The sequence below is a fragment of the Drosophila simulans genome, chromosome X (genome assembly GCF_016746395.2).
Source record: "Drosophila simulans strain w501 chromosome X, Prin_Dsim_3.1, whole genome shotgun sequence".
Classification (NCBI taxonomy): Eukaryota; Metazoa; Arthropoda; class Insecta; order Diptera; family Drosophilidae; genus Drosophila; species Drosophila simulans.
In genome coordinates, this window is record NC_052525.2 from 15148541 (window position 1) to 15166683 (window position 18143).

Genomic DNA, 18143 nt, shown 5'->3' on the forward strand with positions numbered 1-18143 from the left:
GAAGAGACGAGTAAACAACACACAATGCGACCATCCATTTGGCTTAGAGCGTCTTAGGGATCCTCGTCTTGGGCCAGATGCAAATGTCACCCACACCCCGACCACCGTTCACCATTCGAGCACTGGAGCAGCTGCATCAGATTCCGAAGGGACATTGTGCAACGGGCGAAAGGATTTCGAATGGATTGCAGGATTCGCTTGCAATACGAAAGCAACTGCTAAGCCAAATGGGATGGGTATTTGGATTTGGATTTGGACTCAAAAACTAAGAACTAAGAATATAAAATTCAGAATGGTATGGGATTATCAATTCTACATACGCTGTGCATGAATGGAACTCTGTGAATGGAATGGCACACGACTCAGTCGCATTAGATGGCACCTCCTACGGTGCCGTCGTCTCATGCTAATGAGGATCACCGTACAGGTAGCACCCCGATGTGCAGGTAGTTAGTTGGCAGCTCGACTCGTAAATCACAACACACGACGGGTAGGCGTTGGTAATCCTTTCGACACTTAATTAGTTCAAACTGCGGCTAAGCTCCCAGCCTAAGAAGCATTGCAATCGGCATTCGTCTTGGATGAAACCGGACGAGATCTGGAAGAGATTAGAGCAAACGGGATGAGTTCATAGGGCAGTTGTCAGTTGTGTGCATTATCTCACCTAGTCGTGCAAACTCACACGTTCTCCAATCCTAAGCTTGGTGCACTACCACCAGGGGGTATTTAAATGGATTAGCAGAACGAGTTTAGATATAGTTATATAACAAATTTTATTTAATCAAAATATATGTAAGTTTACAAAAGGCAGTGTAATGTTGTTATTGTTCTGGTCAATGAACGATTGATTCTGTATGGCAAGGTGATGGTGATTATAGAGATGACTTAGAGTACTATCACAAGTATTATTTGATCTTCGAAATGATTGAAGTGCGGCTGTGCTTCAGTCTTCTTTTGGTTTTCGGTGGATTCTCGTGGTGGATTCTTCTGGTGGATTCTCTCCTGGTTCACTGGTTACAATTGGCTTCTGTATTTCCCCACGATTCGGATCTTCAGCATTCTTGAGAAGTGGCAGGCTAACAACTTTGCCAGGAAGGACATTAAATTTCCATGAATTATCTTGAGGGTGTGCTGGTGCTGTTCCTGATGAAGATGGAGATGCTGTTGCCAGCTTATCAGCATTTCCCTTGGTCATATCGATTTGCAATGATGGCGGTGATCGGGATGACCTCACCACATCTCGATTTCCTTTGGAATTATCCTTGGTCATCGATGTCGCTTTTGACACCCTATGTGGCAACAGCAGGGACGGTTGTGCCAGCGGATCGGAGATCGGATTTGTCGGCTTGAATATAGCATCTGTTGCGTAGGAACGCAAAGGAACTCTTGCAGCAGACCTGGAAAGCGGATATTTCAACCTTATGGGAACAGCATTTGATGGGTTGGAACGCAAAGGAGCTACTGCATCGGGCTTGGAAACCGGCATTGCCAGCTTTAATTCACCATCTGATGCGTTGGAACGCAAAGGAAGTCCTGCAGCGGGCTTGGAAACCGGCATTGCCAGCTTTAATTCAGCATCTGATGCGTTGGGACGCAAAGGAGCTACTGCACCGGGATCTGTACATGTTTGGGTTGGTAAATCTTTGTTAATTCCAGCTTGGGTTTTTTTTTTCAATGTGGCATTGGTTACAGCCGCTAGGAATGTGCTCAGCTTGGTGGGCTTCTTCATCGTACGCTGTTTGCACTTCACTTCCGAACGGGCAACACTTGGCGACGGACGAGATCTTGGTTGAGATGGCGGAGGAGTTCCCACCACGTCGGGCAGTTGATGAAAGCATATGGTTTCCTGAGCAAAGTTGCCAAGTGTGCCACCCGAAACGGATTCGTCAGCTGATTGGGTTGCATTGGATTGGATAGCCGCCAAAGCGTTTTCCGCACTCGCGTTCTTGGCCTTTTCCTTGGCTTTTTCGACCCGCTTCGCCTCCTTTTCGGCCAGTTTCGTGAGTTTGATCTGCTTTTCAAGGGCCGTCTTCTGTTTCTTGAGGCGCCTCTTCTCCTTCTGCGAGTTGGAACGCTTTGGTGGACTAACATCGTCGGCGTCCGGCTTATCTTGCTCGAAAGTGTTCTCGTCGTTGTCATCCTCCATATCCGGCTCTACCAGAAGGTCAAACATGTTCGATCCTAGAGTTTTCAATTCACCCAATGGCTTTCTTGGCTGCACATTATTGGAACCTAAGGGTTTCTTAACCACTGGCGGTTTCGAAACATTATTATTGACCACATTCTTAGCTTTCGCCGATAGCCCAGGAATATTACGTTTGAATTGTGAAACCAGGTTCCTTTGAGGATTTTGTTCCATAACTTGATCGTATGACCGTTTCATTGTGTCCATCGATGGTGGATCACAATTGCGTTTTTCTGTGGCCATTGATCGATCTGGTGTCTTTTGGCCACCAGATTTCTGTCTCGTCATATGATTATTAGCCTGTGAGTTCGATGAATTAACTAATCCTGATTGCCGATCGCTTTTTGGAGGCCTATCGTTCGAGTTAAATGAAATTACTGTTGCTGATTTCGGGAACCTCCTTTTCAGTTGAGCATTATCCTTTTTGGCAGCCTTTTTCTTTCGGATGCTGCTCTCCAATGGGGGCCAATGATTCATATTGACCTTCGGATTCCTTGGGATCTGAAAAAACAAATATGTACGTAGGTACTTGATCAGACATAATGTGTTAAAGCTTACATTGCTTCTGGGCGCCGCCGAGATTCGTAATGCTTTCATGTTCGCACAGATTGCATCCAGCATAGCTTCTTTCACAGGTGGACGGGGTGCACTGGTGTCCGTTGGCTTTGGTACCTGCTCCGGCAAGGAATTGATGGCATGTGCCTGGTCAATTGGCTCCGGATGGGCAGTGACAGTGGGTGCCTCCTCAGTTTTCGCTTCTGGTGTTGTATCAGCGCTTTGAATCTTTGACTGCTGCATGTTCTTTAGCTTTAGTTTCGGGGATTCTGGCTGTTTCGTTGGCATAACCACCTGCACCTGGCTTACATCAGAGCTATTAACCATCTCCATCTGGGGCTTTTCAGCCTCATCAGCATTAGCACAATGCACCAAGACAGAGTTTGGAATCGAATTCGAATCATTTTCATGGGCAACAGCCACATTGGAAGCTCCAGTTGGTGGTGGATTAAACGGCATTGGTGTACAATTGGCATTATCATTAACTACAACATGGTCGCGTTGGGCTACCATTACGGCTGGAACTAAATGGCTTTGCGGCATATGCTATAAAACCATGTGATACATTTATGATTAGGATATACAGGTATATATATATATAGGTACTTACATTTTGGATCGCCTTGATCAATAGATCGTACATTGATATATCGGACTCGCAAGAACATTCCTCACGCTCGACAACTGTAACAGCTTGGGCTGGATGATCAGAAGTCATTGGTCGGGCGTCAATGGTTCCACTTGGACCGTTCAATCCGGATCCGGCTACTGCCACCTCGGGCTCCACCTTGGCCTTAATGCTGTGTGGTTCCTGGACATTGGGAGCAGGATCGGATCGAACTGGAGCAGGATCGGATTGCCCCTTACCACGCGTAGGTGGAGATGGACGATGTTTTGAGGGATTCTGGGATGGAAGGTTTTGACCTCCAGCGCCTGGTGAATGCATCCTCGATGGAGCAGGATCGGATTGCCCCGGATTCTGGGTTGCAAGGTTGCGGCCTCCAGCGCCTGGTGAATTCATCTGCGATGGAGCAGGATCGGATTGCCGCTTACCACGCGTACGTGGAGATGAACGATGTTTTGAGGGATTCTGGGATGGAAGGTTTTGACCTCCAGCGCCTGCTGAATGCATCTGCGATGGAGCAGGATCGGATTGCCCCGGATTCTGGGATGCAAGGTTGCGGCCTCCAGCGCCTGGTGAATGCATCCTCGATGGAGCAGGATCGGATTGCCCCGGATTCTGGGATGCAAGGTTGCGGCCTCCAGCGCCTGGTGAATTCATCTGCGATGGAGCAGGATCGGATTGCCGCTTACCACGCGTACGTGGAGATGAACGATGTTTTGAGGGATTCTGGGATGGAAGGTTTTGACCTCCAGCGCCTGCTGAATGCATCTGCGATGGAGCAGGATCGGATTGCCCCGGATTCTGGGATGAATGCATCTGCGATGGAGCAGGATCGGATTGCCCCGGATTCTGGGATGCAAGGTTGCGGCCTCCAGCGCCTGGTGAATGCATCCTCGATGGAGCAGGATCGGATTGCCGCTTACCACGCGTACGTGGAGATGGACGATGTTTTGAGGGATTCTGGGATGGAAGGTTTTGACCTCCAGCGCCTGGTGAATCCATCTGCGATGGAGCAGGATCGGATTGCCCCGGATTCTGGGATGCAAGGTTGCGGCCTCCAGCGCCTGGTGAATGCATCCTCGATGGAGCAGGATCGGATTGCCCCGGATTCTGGGATGCAAGGTTGCGGCCTCCAGCGCCTGGTGAATTCATCTGCGATGGAGCAGGATCGGATTGCCCCGGATTCTGGGATGCAAGGTTGCGGCCTCCAGCGCCTGGTGAATGCATCTTCGATGGAGCAGGATCGGATTGCCCCGGATTCTGGGATGCAAGGTTGCGGCCTCCAGCGCCTGGTGAATGCATCCTCGATGGAGCAGGATCGGATTGCCCCGGATTCTGGGATGCAAGGTTGCGGCCTCCAGCGCCTGGTGAATGCATCCTCGATGGAGCAGGATCGGATTGCCCCGGATTCTGGGATGCAAGGTTGCGGCCTCCAGCGCCTGGTGAATGCATCCTCGATGGAGCAGGATCGGATTGCCCCGGATTCTGGGATGCAAGGTTGCGGCCTCGAGCGCCTGGTGAATGCATCCTCGATGGAGCAGGATCGGATTGCCCCGGATTCTGGGATGCAAGGTTGCGGCCTCCAGCGCCTGGTGAATGCATCCTCGATGGAGCAGGATCGGATTGCCCCGGATTCTGGGATGCAAGGTTGCGGCCTCCAGCGCCTGGTGAATGTATCCGCGATAGAACAGGATCAGATTGCCACTTACCACGCGTAAGTGGAGATGGACCATGTGTTGAGGGATTCTGGGATGGAAGGTTGTGGCCTCCAGCGCCTGGTAAAGACATCCGCGATGGAGCAGGATCGGATTGCCCCGGATTCTGGGATGCAAGGTTGCGGCCTCCAGCGCCTGGTGAATGCATCTGCGATGAAGCAGGATCGGATTGCCCCGGATTCTGGGATGAATGCATCTGCGATGGAGCAGGATCGGATTGCCCCGGATTCTGGGATGCAAGGTTGCGGCCTCCAGCGCCTGGTGAATGCATCTGCGATGGAGCAGGATCGGATTGCCCCGGATTCTGGGATGCAAGGTTGTGACCTCCAGCGCCTGGTGAATTCATCTGCGATGGAGCAGGATCGGATTGCCCCGGATTCTGGGATGCAAGGTTGCGGCCTCCAGCGCCTGGTAAAGACATCCGCGATGGAGCATGATCTATTGTTGGTGGAGCTGGATTTTGCTGAGACGGGTGTCTAAATGATGGTCGCCGACGACGTGGGGGTACCTGAACCCCTCGGCTCACCATCATTGGAGCTGAAGTTTGAATCGGTCGATTCGATGAAGGGGCTTGCTGTGCAAGTGTCTGCACTTGTGGAATCGGTGGCACGGTAGCTGTTTGCATTGCGTACATGGCCTGTGCCTGTGGATTCTGTGCATACAGAACAGGGCGTTGAGGCTGCGCGTCCATAATATAATTCACCGGCACAGGGAGACCGTTTAGCACAAACTGGGGTGGTGGCGGTGGTGGAGGTGTTGGTGGCAACCAACAGCGCGGTTGCGGTGGTGGTGGTGTTGGTGGTGACCCTTGAGTTGGAGCCACGTGCCATATCATTTGAACAGGCTGGACATTGGTGTTTGATGGCAGATAGGCCAATAGATACAATTGCTGGTTATTAGTCGATGGTGGATCCTGATTTAATTGGCCATTGTACCAACAACCGTTGCGGTAATAGCCCTGGGTGTCACCGAAACGAGCAGGGGTGGTATTCTGTTCACCTGATTCGGAACACAATGGCAGGCAAAGCGCTGCCACAGTCACAAGGTTCGGTTGGCGGTATATGGGGCGGCTCACAAGGCGGTAATTGCGCACGCGCCCAAGCACATGGAGACTTTCATCCACGTGCGCGTGCGGATTTGGTGGATCTTGCCGATTTACCTGGAATTTAATGGCCACATTCTCTTAACGTGCACTTAAACAATTTAATTGATATTTACGATTGGGTAAGACGGTGGATTTGTCATCTTGTTATTTAAAAACACCCGTTGGACGTTGCGTTACTCGACTTCACTCCGCAAAAGTTTCCGGAAAAGGAACTAAAAGCGACACGGTGGCAACGCAGTGTAGTGTTTTAAAACGTTATTCTACAGTAAGCTAAAATGGCGTTGCACACATTGCAAAAAAAAAAATTGCACTATTATTTATTTTGGAAAATGTGTTCAATGCCGTATATCCCTGTAATCTTCAACAGATTTACATTGTTTATAAACAAATTAATATATTTATGCATTTTTAAAATTTTATTATAAGATTATTATTATTTATTAATTATTAATATATTATTAATATATTATTAATTATTAATATAATAATATTTTTTTGATTATTCTTATAAATTTTGTTGTTTGTTATTATTGAATGTGTTTTTGGTTGTCATATTACCAATTAGAATTACAAATTTTATTTTACATTACATAATTACAGTAAAACCTTAAAAGACAAACATAAGTAGTTAGGGGTCGGAACTTGTAGATCCCGATAAAAGTGTTGTTAACCGATTAACCGATTGCATAATTGATGTGCTCGTCCTTAGGGTCAAGTGGCATCTCAGTCAAGTGCTCTCCCCCTCTCCCCTTTCTACTGCCCACTTTCGTGTTATTTTCAACTCGGTTGTCCTCAGCAGTCGCAAACTGTTTGTGTTTCTAGTCAAAGCTAATTTTTTTTATTGTTATTTTTTTTAACATTAATATAAGAAGTGTCTAACACAGAGTTTAGGAAACCCTTTTCTAACGGTAAGTGACCAAAACATGAAAATGAGCACGTGTTTCTTCAGTTTACCGCAAATAACTTGCATTTTCGATGTTGCCGGCGTTTTCGCGAGATTGCCGGCGTTTCCGCGAGATTGTTGTAGGTTATGTATTTTTGGGACCCTAGATATATCCAAATGATATCAACAAACGCCTTAAAGACTAAACGTTTAACGCTTGCGCATTTGCATATTTAATTGAAAAGAAAATTACCCAAATAAATCCAGCGAAAACGGGGCAAAAAGAAGGCCGCGAAAATCAGAATTTCCACGGCAAAGCATAGGGGTGCGAGTGAGGGGGCACGATCCTAGGCGTGCAATGGGTGCAAGTGGGTTGCACAGTTACAGTTACAGCCGTATTGCAAGTGCGAGCGAGATGACACGGGAACCGCAAGGCGGGGAAGACGCCGCGACCTTCTACGTCATTAGACAAAGAAAAGGGTTAGAAAATGCAAATTACGATACGTATATGTATGTACATATATGTATGTATGTATGTATGTAGGCATGTATGTATGTAGATTCCGGCATGGGCCTCGGAATTTCGGGTTCCCGTGGTCCGCGGACTAGAAATTCATTCGGGGATTCGACGACGGAATCCCAGTCCCGTCACATCACATGTCATCCCCGGGGAAGTTTGTCAACCGTTTGACAGCGAAACCGTCAGGTTTACGAAAATGAATGTCTGGGCTGCAATTAAATGTGAATAAAATGTAGAAGTTATCGGGCGCTGATGGCCGGGTGGAGAGGGGGGGAGGGGGCGCCTTGCGCGCTTTTCTTAAAGGTTGCGTAATTGATTAGCCCGCGGCGCACGGGACAGGATTTTCCATTTTCCTTCGTACTCTCGTAGGTGCCCACCACCAAGCGTTCGCATGATGATGATGACCCATGTCCAGGCGTCGCTAATTGTGACCCAGACCCAATTATGGGAAATTACCATCCAACCGACCCCGCTCCGTCGAGGACCTAAACGGGTATCCTCCATATGGCGTGCAAAGGTGGATCAGCTTGCTAATATGTATGTTTGTTTACCTAAAATTTGTCTGTTGATATTTTTGGGTGGAGTAATACCACGTAATACCTAGCTTAACATTAGTATACTAATATTTAATTTAGTTACTTAAAAATGTGTCTTAATATACTTAAAATGTATGCATTGCAGAACTGCTTAAGTTTCAACTATCTGTACGAAGCCCAACATTCAGAATGAGATCGGAGCCGATTCCGGACGTCTGGTATAGCTATCCAGGTATGTTAATACATAGATCAGTACCATGATAACCATGATAACCTAACTGTATACTTTCGCATAGTCTCGGATGACATCAACTATGATCCACCAGAGCTAGAGATCGAAGAGAATGATGAGGAATTATTAGAGGAAGTTTACTATTATGATGACTTTCCGTATGTCGATCTAATGGCGGATATACCCGACTATGAATCCACCATTAGCGATTCCGATGATAGCGACTACTACTGTCCCTGTCCCACCGACGATGAAATCAGGTCCTGGTTCAGCTTGAGCACACATTCGGTTTGAATACGGTTTTGTATCTGCTGAATAAAATAATCGGTTAGCTGGCATTTGGGAAAACGAATTTTCGAATTTTTTCGAATTTTCGAATATTTTAGAATTTTTTCGAAAATGGCGCACATCTCGGCATTCGTCAGACTCGAAAGTGCTGATGTGTGATGTTCTTTTTTGGAATATTGAAAGGGGCACTTTTGCACACCGCCAGGCAAAACTGGAGCAGCACAATCCATTTTTTTTCGCACGTTTTAAATGCTGATTGCGATAGGGTTTGGGTATCGCAACCCTTAACCCCGCGCCGCTTTTAACCCTTTCCAATCGAATCGAGATGGCTGTGACCCCGGCGATTGTCTGCCGATGCTGATCCTGATGCTAAACGTATTAACCCATGACCGCTTCAGCCATTGTTTATTGCCTAATTTGCGGTTAAATTTTGATTTCGGCACAATGCATTCGATTTCGTTTTCGATTTCACATATTTTTCAGACAGATTGAGATTTATGTGTGTGCCCTTGTTTGCCAAATAGCAATTCGGTGCCGAGTGTGCGAAATTTTTTTTTTATTTCGCAGTGCGCAGCGATAAGGAAACACAAAGGACCTCCACAAGGATGACGTGAGAAAGTGCCCAAATGGAGTGGGGAGCGGGGTCAAAGTTTAAGATGTGTACTAGAATAGCCATGTATTCCAGGTATTCCAGACCTTTAGTACCCACTAATAACTGAAAAAACAAACAGCTCTTTATGAACGAAGATGGATCTTTACTAACACCAGGAATTCCCATTAGCTTTGGGATCATTATCATTATTGTAGCTTACATTGAGCGCTCCTTTCTCCATCCTTTCTCCACTCTCCGTTAGCTTTAGGATCATTATCATTACTTGATCTTGGTCCTTTGAACAGCTCCTCTCATAACCCTTCATAAACGTAAGTAACTGACTTGTATTTCCTAGTATTTCCATTTATCATGCCACTATCGCAACAGAACTCATCTCAACCCGGATCTGGAGCCGCGAGAAGCTAATGACGCCACTCGACTACTTGGGCCAGTGCAGAAAATCAATTAAATACAAGGAGCAACATGCCCACAATGTAATGACCGACCACCAGTGACCAGTTGACCCACCACCACCACCACCACATCAGTCGCCCATGATGAGGGCTGGCATAATAATGATAAACTGTCAAAACTACACGATATGCCAGATCATATCTGCGGATTGCAATCCCCGCTGGCCAGGAGCAAACCACCACCACCAGCACCGGCAGGTCGGATCGGATCGGTGGTACCCACGCGCCCAACACATTAACACGGCCCAAGGATCAAGGAGCGTGTAGCTAGGACCTGACTGTCGATTGCAACTTTATGACTCCTGTTCGTTCGCTTTTCCACAACCATTTCCACAACGTTTTGGTGCAATGCCCTTGACATTGTTGGTTGTTGGGTGGGTGGGGTTAATTTAGGGTTACACGCCGCCGTTTTTTTACGACGGGAAATTTGTCAAACGTTGACAGTTTTCAATTATGCAAGTATGTATGTTTGCATATCGAGTGAGTTCTAATGCATTTGTGGCATGTCCCAATGTTTTCTGGACAGGAAGTCATAGCCGAAGCTATCTACTAGCGTAATTACAACAGTTTTTACTGTTCACACAAAATTGTGTTGAGATTCAAAACATGTATGAAATAGTTTAAAAACTAAATGTACGTTCTGGAATTCAAAGAGTTGCCTGTACTTCAGATACTATATATAGAGTTGCAAACAACTAGGACCTTTCGCACTCATTCAGCATTGCACTTTCAATAAACCCATTGTATTTCATTAATGGTTAAAGAGTTTTTGTTCTTCAGATGATGCTTTGTAAACACTCAAATGGATGTAATTATTATGGATTAGCATTATGTATTATGTATTATGTATGGGCTATATATCACGGCGACGTGGCACTGATTTATGTCCACTGACAACTCAATTCCATTCCAGATTCTGCATCCGTTCAGGTAGCCAAGCTGACCAAAGCTGTTTACACCAAATTTACGTCACATAATCAATTGTCCGACACGGAGCAATAAAAACAAGAGCACAGGGGTCAGTTTGGCCGTTTAGCTGTGGGAATTGGGTTGGTATCGGGTATGAAGGAATCAGGACTGTGCGCTAATCCTGCCATCCTTCTGTCGCATTGCGTAATTTTCCGACCCGCTGAACCGCCCCTTTTATTTGCATTTGCCACGGTGACCCGCCAAGAATGTCGCCGTGAGGTAATGAAGAGGTCAATCGGTTCACCGGACGGACGGACGACGGACGACGGATGGCAAGATGTCGCGATGTTTGTTTTGGCTTTGTGGCACAGTCAAAGGATTACAGCGGCCGCGACATGGGCGCGAACTTTGTGGTGCCGGCGATGGCAGGGCGACAGGATCACACGATCCCGCCGGACAGCTGCTGCAGGACAACTTGGCCGGAATGCGTGGATTCGTTACGATTTCCAGGACATTTGGTAGCATCCACACAATGGGACGTTGTCTTTTAAAAAGTAACTGCGCAGGATGCGGTTTGTGTAACGATCGCCGATCGCTGGACACTTTATGCAGCGTCATATCCTGCGGCAAATCCTGCTGCATCCGCTGCATGGCGTGATGAATGATCCCAGCCCATCAGATTCCCACAACGATTCAATGCGCAGGATGGGCTGCATAGTAGCGATTGTAAATGAAAATCATATATGTAACTGGTTTAAAAAGGAAACTCTATAGAAAGTGTCAAACTGATGGAATATCTGGTATGTAACTCTGATCAATGATGCCTGGCTATTATCTAATTGCCACTATTTTGATACTGTCTTAGGGATCTGCCCATGGAGAAGGAGCACTAAAGCTCATAGCTGATAAAGCCCGGCAGCTGAGGTGGTCCCTGATCCCAAACGCCATCCAAAGCCAATTCCTCTGCCAAGTCGGTAGATAATGAGCAGCGTAATTGGCGCATTTGGCAAGGACTCGAAGGACAAACAAAGGCGGAGGAGCAGCTGCTCTGCCAATTGGCACACAATGGAGCGGCACATGCCACACTCTGGCGAAAAGAGAGAAAAACAAAATCAAATGCCCGATGAATAGAAAATCGGGCAACTGAAGGGAAGAAGAAAACCAACAAGAAAAAAATAAATAAAAAAAAACAACGTGGAAAACCGGGACAAGTCGGCAATGTACGTACATACGTAACTGCACATTGACAAAAAGGAAGCGACGCAACAATGGAAAAGTGAAAAATCCTTCGGCGGAGGCAACACCCAAAGGACAGCTGTCTGCGTCTCCATCTGTTTGTGAATTCCCGCAAGAAACAAGAGATCCTGCTCCTGCTCCTTGAATCGATCGAAAGAACTTGATTCTCGCACATTTGTGTATATACAAATTAGTTGTTAATTTATAATGTAAATTTAAAATTTTAATTTAATTAGATTAGATTAGATTAGAAAACTTCGGTAGCATGTGTTGCATTTGAAGTGCATAGTTTTGCCCTTTTTTTTTGTTTTTGAAATGCAAATCGCGGTCAATCGCGGTAATTGGATTAGGGCATGCCCAATCATCCGCTCAACCCTTGCGCAGCATCCGGCGTTTGACCCTTCCTCCTGACCCTTCGACCCCTCGCATGGAAGCTGCCGGCAATCGGGGAATGGCCCTTTGCAGCCCGGGGAAAAACACGCACACGGAAAATTAATTAAGAAAACATGCCCGCGGCCATCTCCACTGTCCCGCAGCGGATTTTCTCCCAAGCTACTTGGGATCACTTCGATGGGCAGCAAAATGGGTTACGAACCTTTTGGTTTTTTTTTTTTTTTTTTTTAAGAGAGAATCAAAAGCTTGCAAGACATGAAAAAATATGTTGTATTTATATTTAAGCTAGTTAGACAAATTTGGCCATTTCTATTTTCATAAATATATCGAAAGTAATTACCAGTTAAGCCAGCTATATGATTATAGAGTATCGCTGTCTAAAGGGGGTGTGAAAATGGCTTAATAGTAGTTAATTTTCCGCTTGTCACGCCTCCAGGGAAAAATCCAACAAAAAATACTGCTCATTACCCGTTTACTCATTTAAATAAAGCTTATGCACTGCGAAAAAAAGAAAAAAAACGAATGCCTTCAGCTGGCAAAGGCACACACCACCCACCGACTGGAAATGGGGAAAAATCGACGTTAATTTATTTCAATTTCCCAACCATTGTCTGAATATAAACAGTTCGTTAGCGAAACCAACCAGTTTTCCTAGGAGTTTTTCGAAATTTTATTGGACAAATACGAGAACGGGACACTTGAAATTACGCTTAATTGGCGGCGAAACAATGCTGAATGCCGCCGAGGGCATTTGGGTATAAATGATAAGGAAAACTCCCTAATTACAAACAAGAATTTTCCGGGTGCGCGCAAAATAGTGAAGGAAATACAAAGAAAAGGGTTGACGAAGATCGCGCCTGGGAACCTAATAACCCCGATTTACCACCAACTTCGACATTGAAGTTGAAGTTTTCGATAAGCCGGCGATGGAAAATATATATGTACGTGTCCCCAAACATCCATAGATTTTTTAATAAATATTTGACCTGGCATTTTCACTTAAGCCACGGCATGGAAATCCATTGTGTGCAAACAGGAGGTTGGTTAGCAACCCTAAGCGGAAAATTTGTTTAAACAACTGAGCAAATATCACCCGCTGGAGAGGGGTAACTTTTTTATGTACGCTGCTATTTGGAAACTCTTCGCATATTTTTTTCGGGAATTTCCCCCCCCAAAAAAAAAAAAAAAAAGGAAATTGAAAATTGCTAAGCCGGCAATCAAAATACAAACAACAGGCGCAACTGAACGAGTACCATTGTTGTCCAACTGAAGCACCTGAATTTGTGGCACAAGGACACATCCCCCACCCCAAGCCACCACCCCCCTGGTGATTCACACATCTACGATCCTTTCTACTCGTAATCCCTTCAATCGCGCTCTAAACTGCTAACTGGTTCCTGATTCCCCGGGATTCCTGGTCGCTGGCGCTTTGTTGCTCTAAATAGCCCTTTCCAAATCACTGGACTCGCACAAAGGACTCGCCCTCAATTGCGCAACTATTTCAATTAAAAAAAAAAAAATCAAATCAAATAAAATAAAATAAGTGGAGAGGAGTGGAGAGAAATGGGCCAAACTGGGCGCGCAGCCAAAAAGGATATTTAGTTGTACATAAACATAAAGTTCCAAAGGGATCTCAACTATTTAATTTAAAGGCCTATTTAAACGATTTATACGGTTATGTATATTTCCGCATTCAACTTATGAAATAAAAGCCATAATATAAATCTAAATAAATATAATTATATTTATTTAAATGCTAAGAAACTTGGCTATCTGTGCGTGTGAAAATTCTCTGATCAAGTGGGCCTTGAAAACAACATTTTGTGTTTTGAGACTTTCGTATCAGTAAATCGAACAGTTAACGTTTGGCCAGCACCAGGAAAACAGCTCCGAAAAGGAAACATAATAAAACCTTTGATTTTAGCAAAGTAAGAAGGCAAGAAACTTAGCCTTTTCTACGTTTATACATATTTATTTGGTCAAATTTCCAAACAAAAGTCTTGGTATCCAAGAATCAGAAAGTTAGTTTCAAACATTTGAACATTTTGTCGACACCAATCGCGCACTCACACAACCTCAATCACAATCAAAATTTTTGGTTCCAAAAAAAAAAAAAAAAAAAAAAAAAATAGGTTTGACATTTCACTTCATTTTGTTGATAACATTCGTACATACATATTTCGAATTGAAAATTTCCCCAAATGACAAAAACTAAACCATTCTTCGGCAGCTCGTAATCCAAGTCTAGTAATCCAAGTGAGTCGATCATGAAGAAATTCGGGCCACCGGAAGTGGGTAAACGCAATGTAAGACTCGGCAGGGTTTCGCCGAAGGTCATCCAGGATACGAGTCCCAGCCCGATGGAATCGTGTGGCGAGGCTCAAATGGCCAACGCATCAACGATGGATGCGGAAATGGATACAGATTTGAATTTGAAACGTAAAATGGCAAAAGATCGAATGACTGATCTATCAAATACGGTCAAAGTGCCAGCCCGTTGCAAGGATCAAAAGCAATTGTCGAGCTTGACCAATTGGAAATCGAAAATGCAAAAAGAAAAGCAATCCCCATCCCCATCCGACCACCAGGAGCAGTTCGACAAAAGACCAAAGTTGACGGGCCTTAATCCCCCTTGCGACGCCGTTGGTGAACTCAGCCATGGAAACGAATCTAACATGTCGCACGAAATGAAACCGCAGAGCAATGGATGCTCCATCAATGACGATCGGGAGTATGAATTTTCTGGGAGTGAAAGTGATACGCAGGAGAACTGCAGCTATCAACCGGCCATTGGCGATATCCTCGCGAAACGCTATCATGTCTTCAAAAAGCTGGACTGTGGTTACTTCTCCACCGTGTGGCTATGCTATGATTCCCAGATGGATCGCTACTGTGCCGTCAAGGTGGCCAAGTCGGAATTAGATTGTACCTTTGAGGTAGAGCTTTTTGAAAAGCTACACGATAACCATAAGTACAGAAGCCACGTGGCCGGTTTCTACGATAACTTTAAAGTCACCGGACCGAACGGAACCCACATTTGCCTGGTCCTAGAGGTTCTCGGTGACAATCTGCTAAAGGTCATCGAAAGATGCACTGACAAGGGTTTGCCCATCTGCAATATCAAGCAAATTGCCCAGCAGGTGCTCACGGGCCTACACTATCTGCACGACGAGTGCAGGGTCATACACACCGATCTGAAGCCGGAGAACGTGCTGCTGGCGTCCAACGAGGGGATCCTTCGGACCGAGGCCAGGAAGGCAATTGAACTATATTTGGAGGCCAACGAGGGAAAGCAAATACCTGGGTATGTTAACTTTACTCGTATAGCAGACAAATCTCAAAACGTATGAACAGTAGCTCCAAGATGACCAAGACGGCCAAGAGACGGATGCAGACAAAGACCAAGAAGGCTTTATCGTTCTTCAGGAATCATCGCCGGTTGCTCCGCAGGCAGGGCATCGAGGATCTGCTGCATCTGGCCGAACGTGGCCTCATCGAACCTATCACCGCCGCCATGGCCGTCTCAGATAACTTACCCTGCATTCCCTTTGGGTTCGACGGTCTCAAGCTAATGAACGATAGCGATTGCCAGACGGTGCGCAATGCCAAGTTGCCCGAAATGAAGGACTTGGTATACGGATGCGACAAGATAAGCCTGTGTTTAAAGAATCCGGAGCTCTTCTTGCGACATGTGCTGGTCATTATCAAGAATGTGGATGAGAAGGAGCTTCGCACACAGGACGATCGGATGCAGGCCAGTGGACGTGGCCAGACCAAGAAGAAGGCCAGCTCGTTATGGTCTGCTTATACGGTATTTATTCCACATTTCCATTCAAATTTGGTGAGCTTAGTTTAAGTTCAAGGATTATTGAATTCCAAATGCATTTGAATATTTTGTAGTCTACCTCTAGGCGTCTTTATGAACTGCTAATCAGAATGTTAATTCTAAAACTGGTCGTATTAGATGTTTTTCTTATTAGATGTTTTGCGTAATCATTAAAAATTAAATTGAATTAACCATATCTTTCTTACCTTCCAAAGACTGAAACCGGTCGCCGACCGAAAAGAAGACTCAATTTGGACGATATTTACCCCATCGACCCGGCCAACAACGAATGCGAGGTAGTGGTGAAGATAGCCGACTTGGGCAATGCGTGTCATTTCAATCCTAATTTAAACGACAAAATCCAGACACGGGAGTACCGTGCCTTGGAGGTGATACTCGGTGCGGGATATTCCGAGACCGCCGACATCTGGAGCGTGGCCTGTCTGCTGTGGGAGCTGGCCACCAAGACCTATCTATTCGATATCCAGTCGAAACGGGCCAAAGACAGTAAGGATGAGGCCCATCTAGCAAAAATCGTCGAGTACTGTGGTCACATACCGAGATATCTCATCCGCAACGGCAAACACTCGCCGAATTTCTTCAGCACCAACGGCGAACTATTGAACAGAGAAAGCCTGAGGCCCACTAAACTGACCAATTTGCTAATCAGATGCAAAGGATGGACGACTCGCAATGCCACGGAATTCGTGGATTTCATAATGCCCATGCTGAATACCGATCCATTGAAGCGCACCTCCGCTTGCAAAGCCTTGGGTAGCCCCTACTTATCCAACATTGTCATTAGTGGCATTCAACGTGAAGGCTTGGACTACACGCTTCCCAAAAGGGGGAAAAATTAAGCGATGAGGACAGCTTAACGTGCAGCTCCTTAGACAGCAGCGGATTTTCTAGCAACGGGAGCGACTCCAAGGATGAGGACAACAAAGGCGACGCCAATACGCAATATTAAACAACAGCGAACATGGCTAATGTTCCAAAGGATGGAAACATTCCATATATTAGCCAGTAATCCATTTAACCCATATTAGCTTTTTCAAGATATAATAAATCTTTCCGGAAGCCATATATTTAAAAAGATTTTGGTTTGCTCACATTTGATTTTTAACTATTGCATATAAGGCTGAACAGCCTTTTCTAGCCAGGTTGGCAGCACTGTCGGATCAGCTGACTGTGCGCCATCCCTAGTAATCAACGTGCTGGTGGAAGTGGAAGCGAATTGAAATCGCGCGCTGCTCTATTCGCTTGTTTATGCCAAGGTCCATGGTAATTAGTCGTCTGGAACTGGACGGATTGGCTCAGTGACACCATTAGCCATTGGCTTTCCTAGTGAGTTCGAGTTCTAGTCTAGCGCAGATATGGAAAAAAATATGTTTGGCTTGGTTTGTTATGTAAAACGCGTATCAATTCTCTGGCGCGTTGATAACAGCAGCTATTCAGCTGATAAACATACACAAAACCCATGCGGAAACAATTGAAACGACCCCACAACACCGACACCCACCACCCACACGCACCTTGGGTTGTCGCTCAAGGTTGCGCTAGAGATGAGCAGGAAGCAGTGACTGCTATCGTGATTGCCAGCAATATTAGTATTGAGTATAGTGAAAGTACAGTTATATATATATATATATATATATATGTATATATATATATAGTGAATCTATGTTTTAGTTTCATTATCCTCATGTCACCGTTTTTCTGTCAAAGTCACGCTGTTCTGCGCATCTCTATCACCACTTTTTGTTACTGACGTTAGCGCCAAATTCGAAATGCCAAGAACAGAAATCCAAACGTAACAGCGGGCATATCGCTTATCTAGCGGCGGCGGTAGATAGTGGCTACCTGCTCCTCCGCCTCGCTCTGCTCCGCCCATCGCAGCAGATTTGCATCGTTGTTTGGAGCCATGCGGCTATTTCACCTCTTTCACCTGTCTGTTTGCCTCGTTTCTCACACACACACAGCATGCCCAGGGATTGGCTTCACCTCGCATTGTGGATAAACTGAGACGCTAAAGTCGTTGTCGCCGTCACCGCCTCCGCCACGCCCACC

General features: G+C 45.8%; 2 protein-coding genes and 1 pseudogene across 5 annotated transcripts; 2 read left to right on the forward strand and 1 right to left on the reverse strand.

Moving 5' to 3' along the window:
• Positions 1-401: 401 nt before the first annotated feature.
• LOC6726047 (protein piccolo) lies at positions 402-6447 on the reverse strand. Of its 2 annotated transcripts, XR_006542059.1 has the most exons (5): positions 6299-6447; positions 3351-6239; positions 2744-3286; positions 665-2686; positions 403-598 (listed from the first exon to the last, which is right to left on the reverse strand). XR_006542059.1 is itself a non-coding variant. In XM_039296880.2 (4 exons), exons 1-4 carry the CDS (start codon positions 6323-6325, stop codon positions 944-946), a joined length of 5202 nt encoding a protein of 1733 aa, XP_039152814.1. In that variant the 5' UTR covers positions 6326-6447; the 3' UTR covers positions 402-943. The 2 variants fall into 2 exon arrangements, 1 of the variants encoding a protein (XP_039152814.1); XM_039296880.2 differs by having other exon boundaries at positions 402-2686.
• A 440-nt stretch (positions 6448-6887) lies between these two features.
• On the forward strand, positions 6888-10097 carry LOC6740325. Of its 3 annotated transcripts, XM_039297285.2 has the most exons (5): positions 6888-7093; positions 7958-8105; positions 8270-8356; positions 8421-9565; positions 9624-10097. In XM_039297285.2, the coding sequence occupies exons 2-4, from the start codon at positions 8093-8095 to the stop codon at positions 8648-8650; spliced, it is 330 nt and encodes a 109-aa protein (XP_039153219.1). In that variant the 5' UTR covers positions 6888-7093; positions 7958-8092; the 3' UTR covers positions 8651-9565; positions 9624-10097. The 3 variants fall into 3 exon arrangements, with proteins under 3 accessions (XP_039153219.1, XP_016039432.1, XP_016039433.1); XM_016180851.3 differs by lacking the exon at positions 7958-8105 and having other exon boundaries at positions 6898-7093; positions 9624-10092; XM_016180852.3 differs by lacking the exon at positions 6888-7093 and having other exon boundaries at positions 7958-8125.
• Positions 10098-14092: 3995 nt separating this feature from the next.
• LOC6726048 lies at positions 14093-17169 on the forward strand (annotated as a pseudogene).
• Positions 17170-18143: the final 974 nt, after the last annotated feature.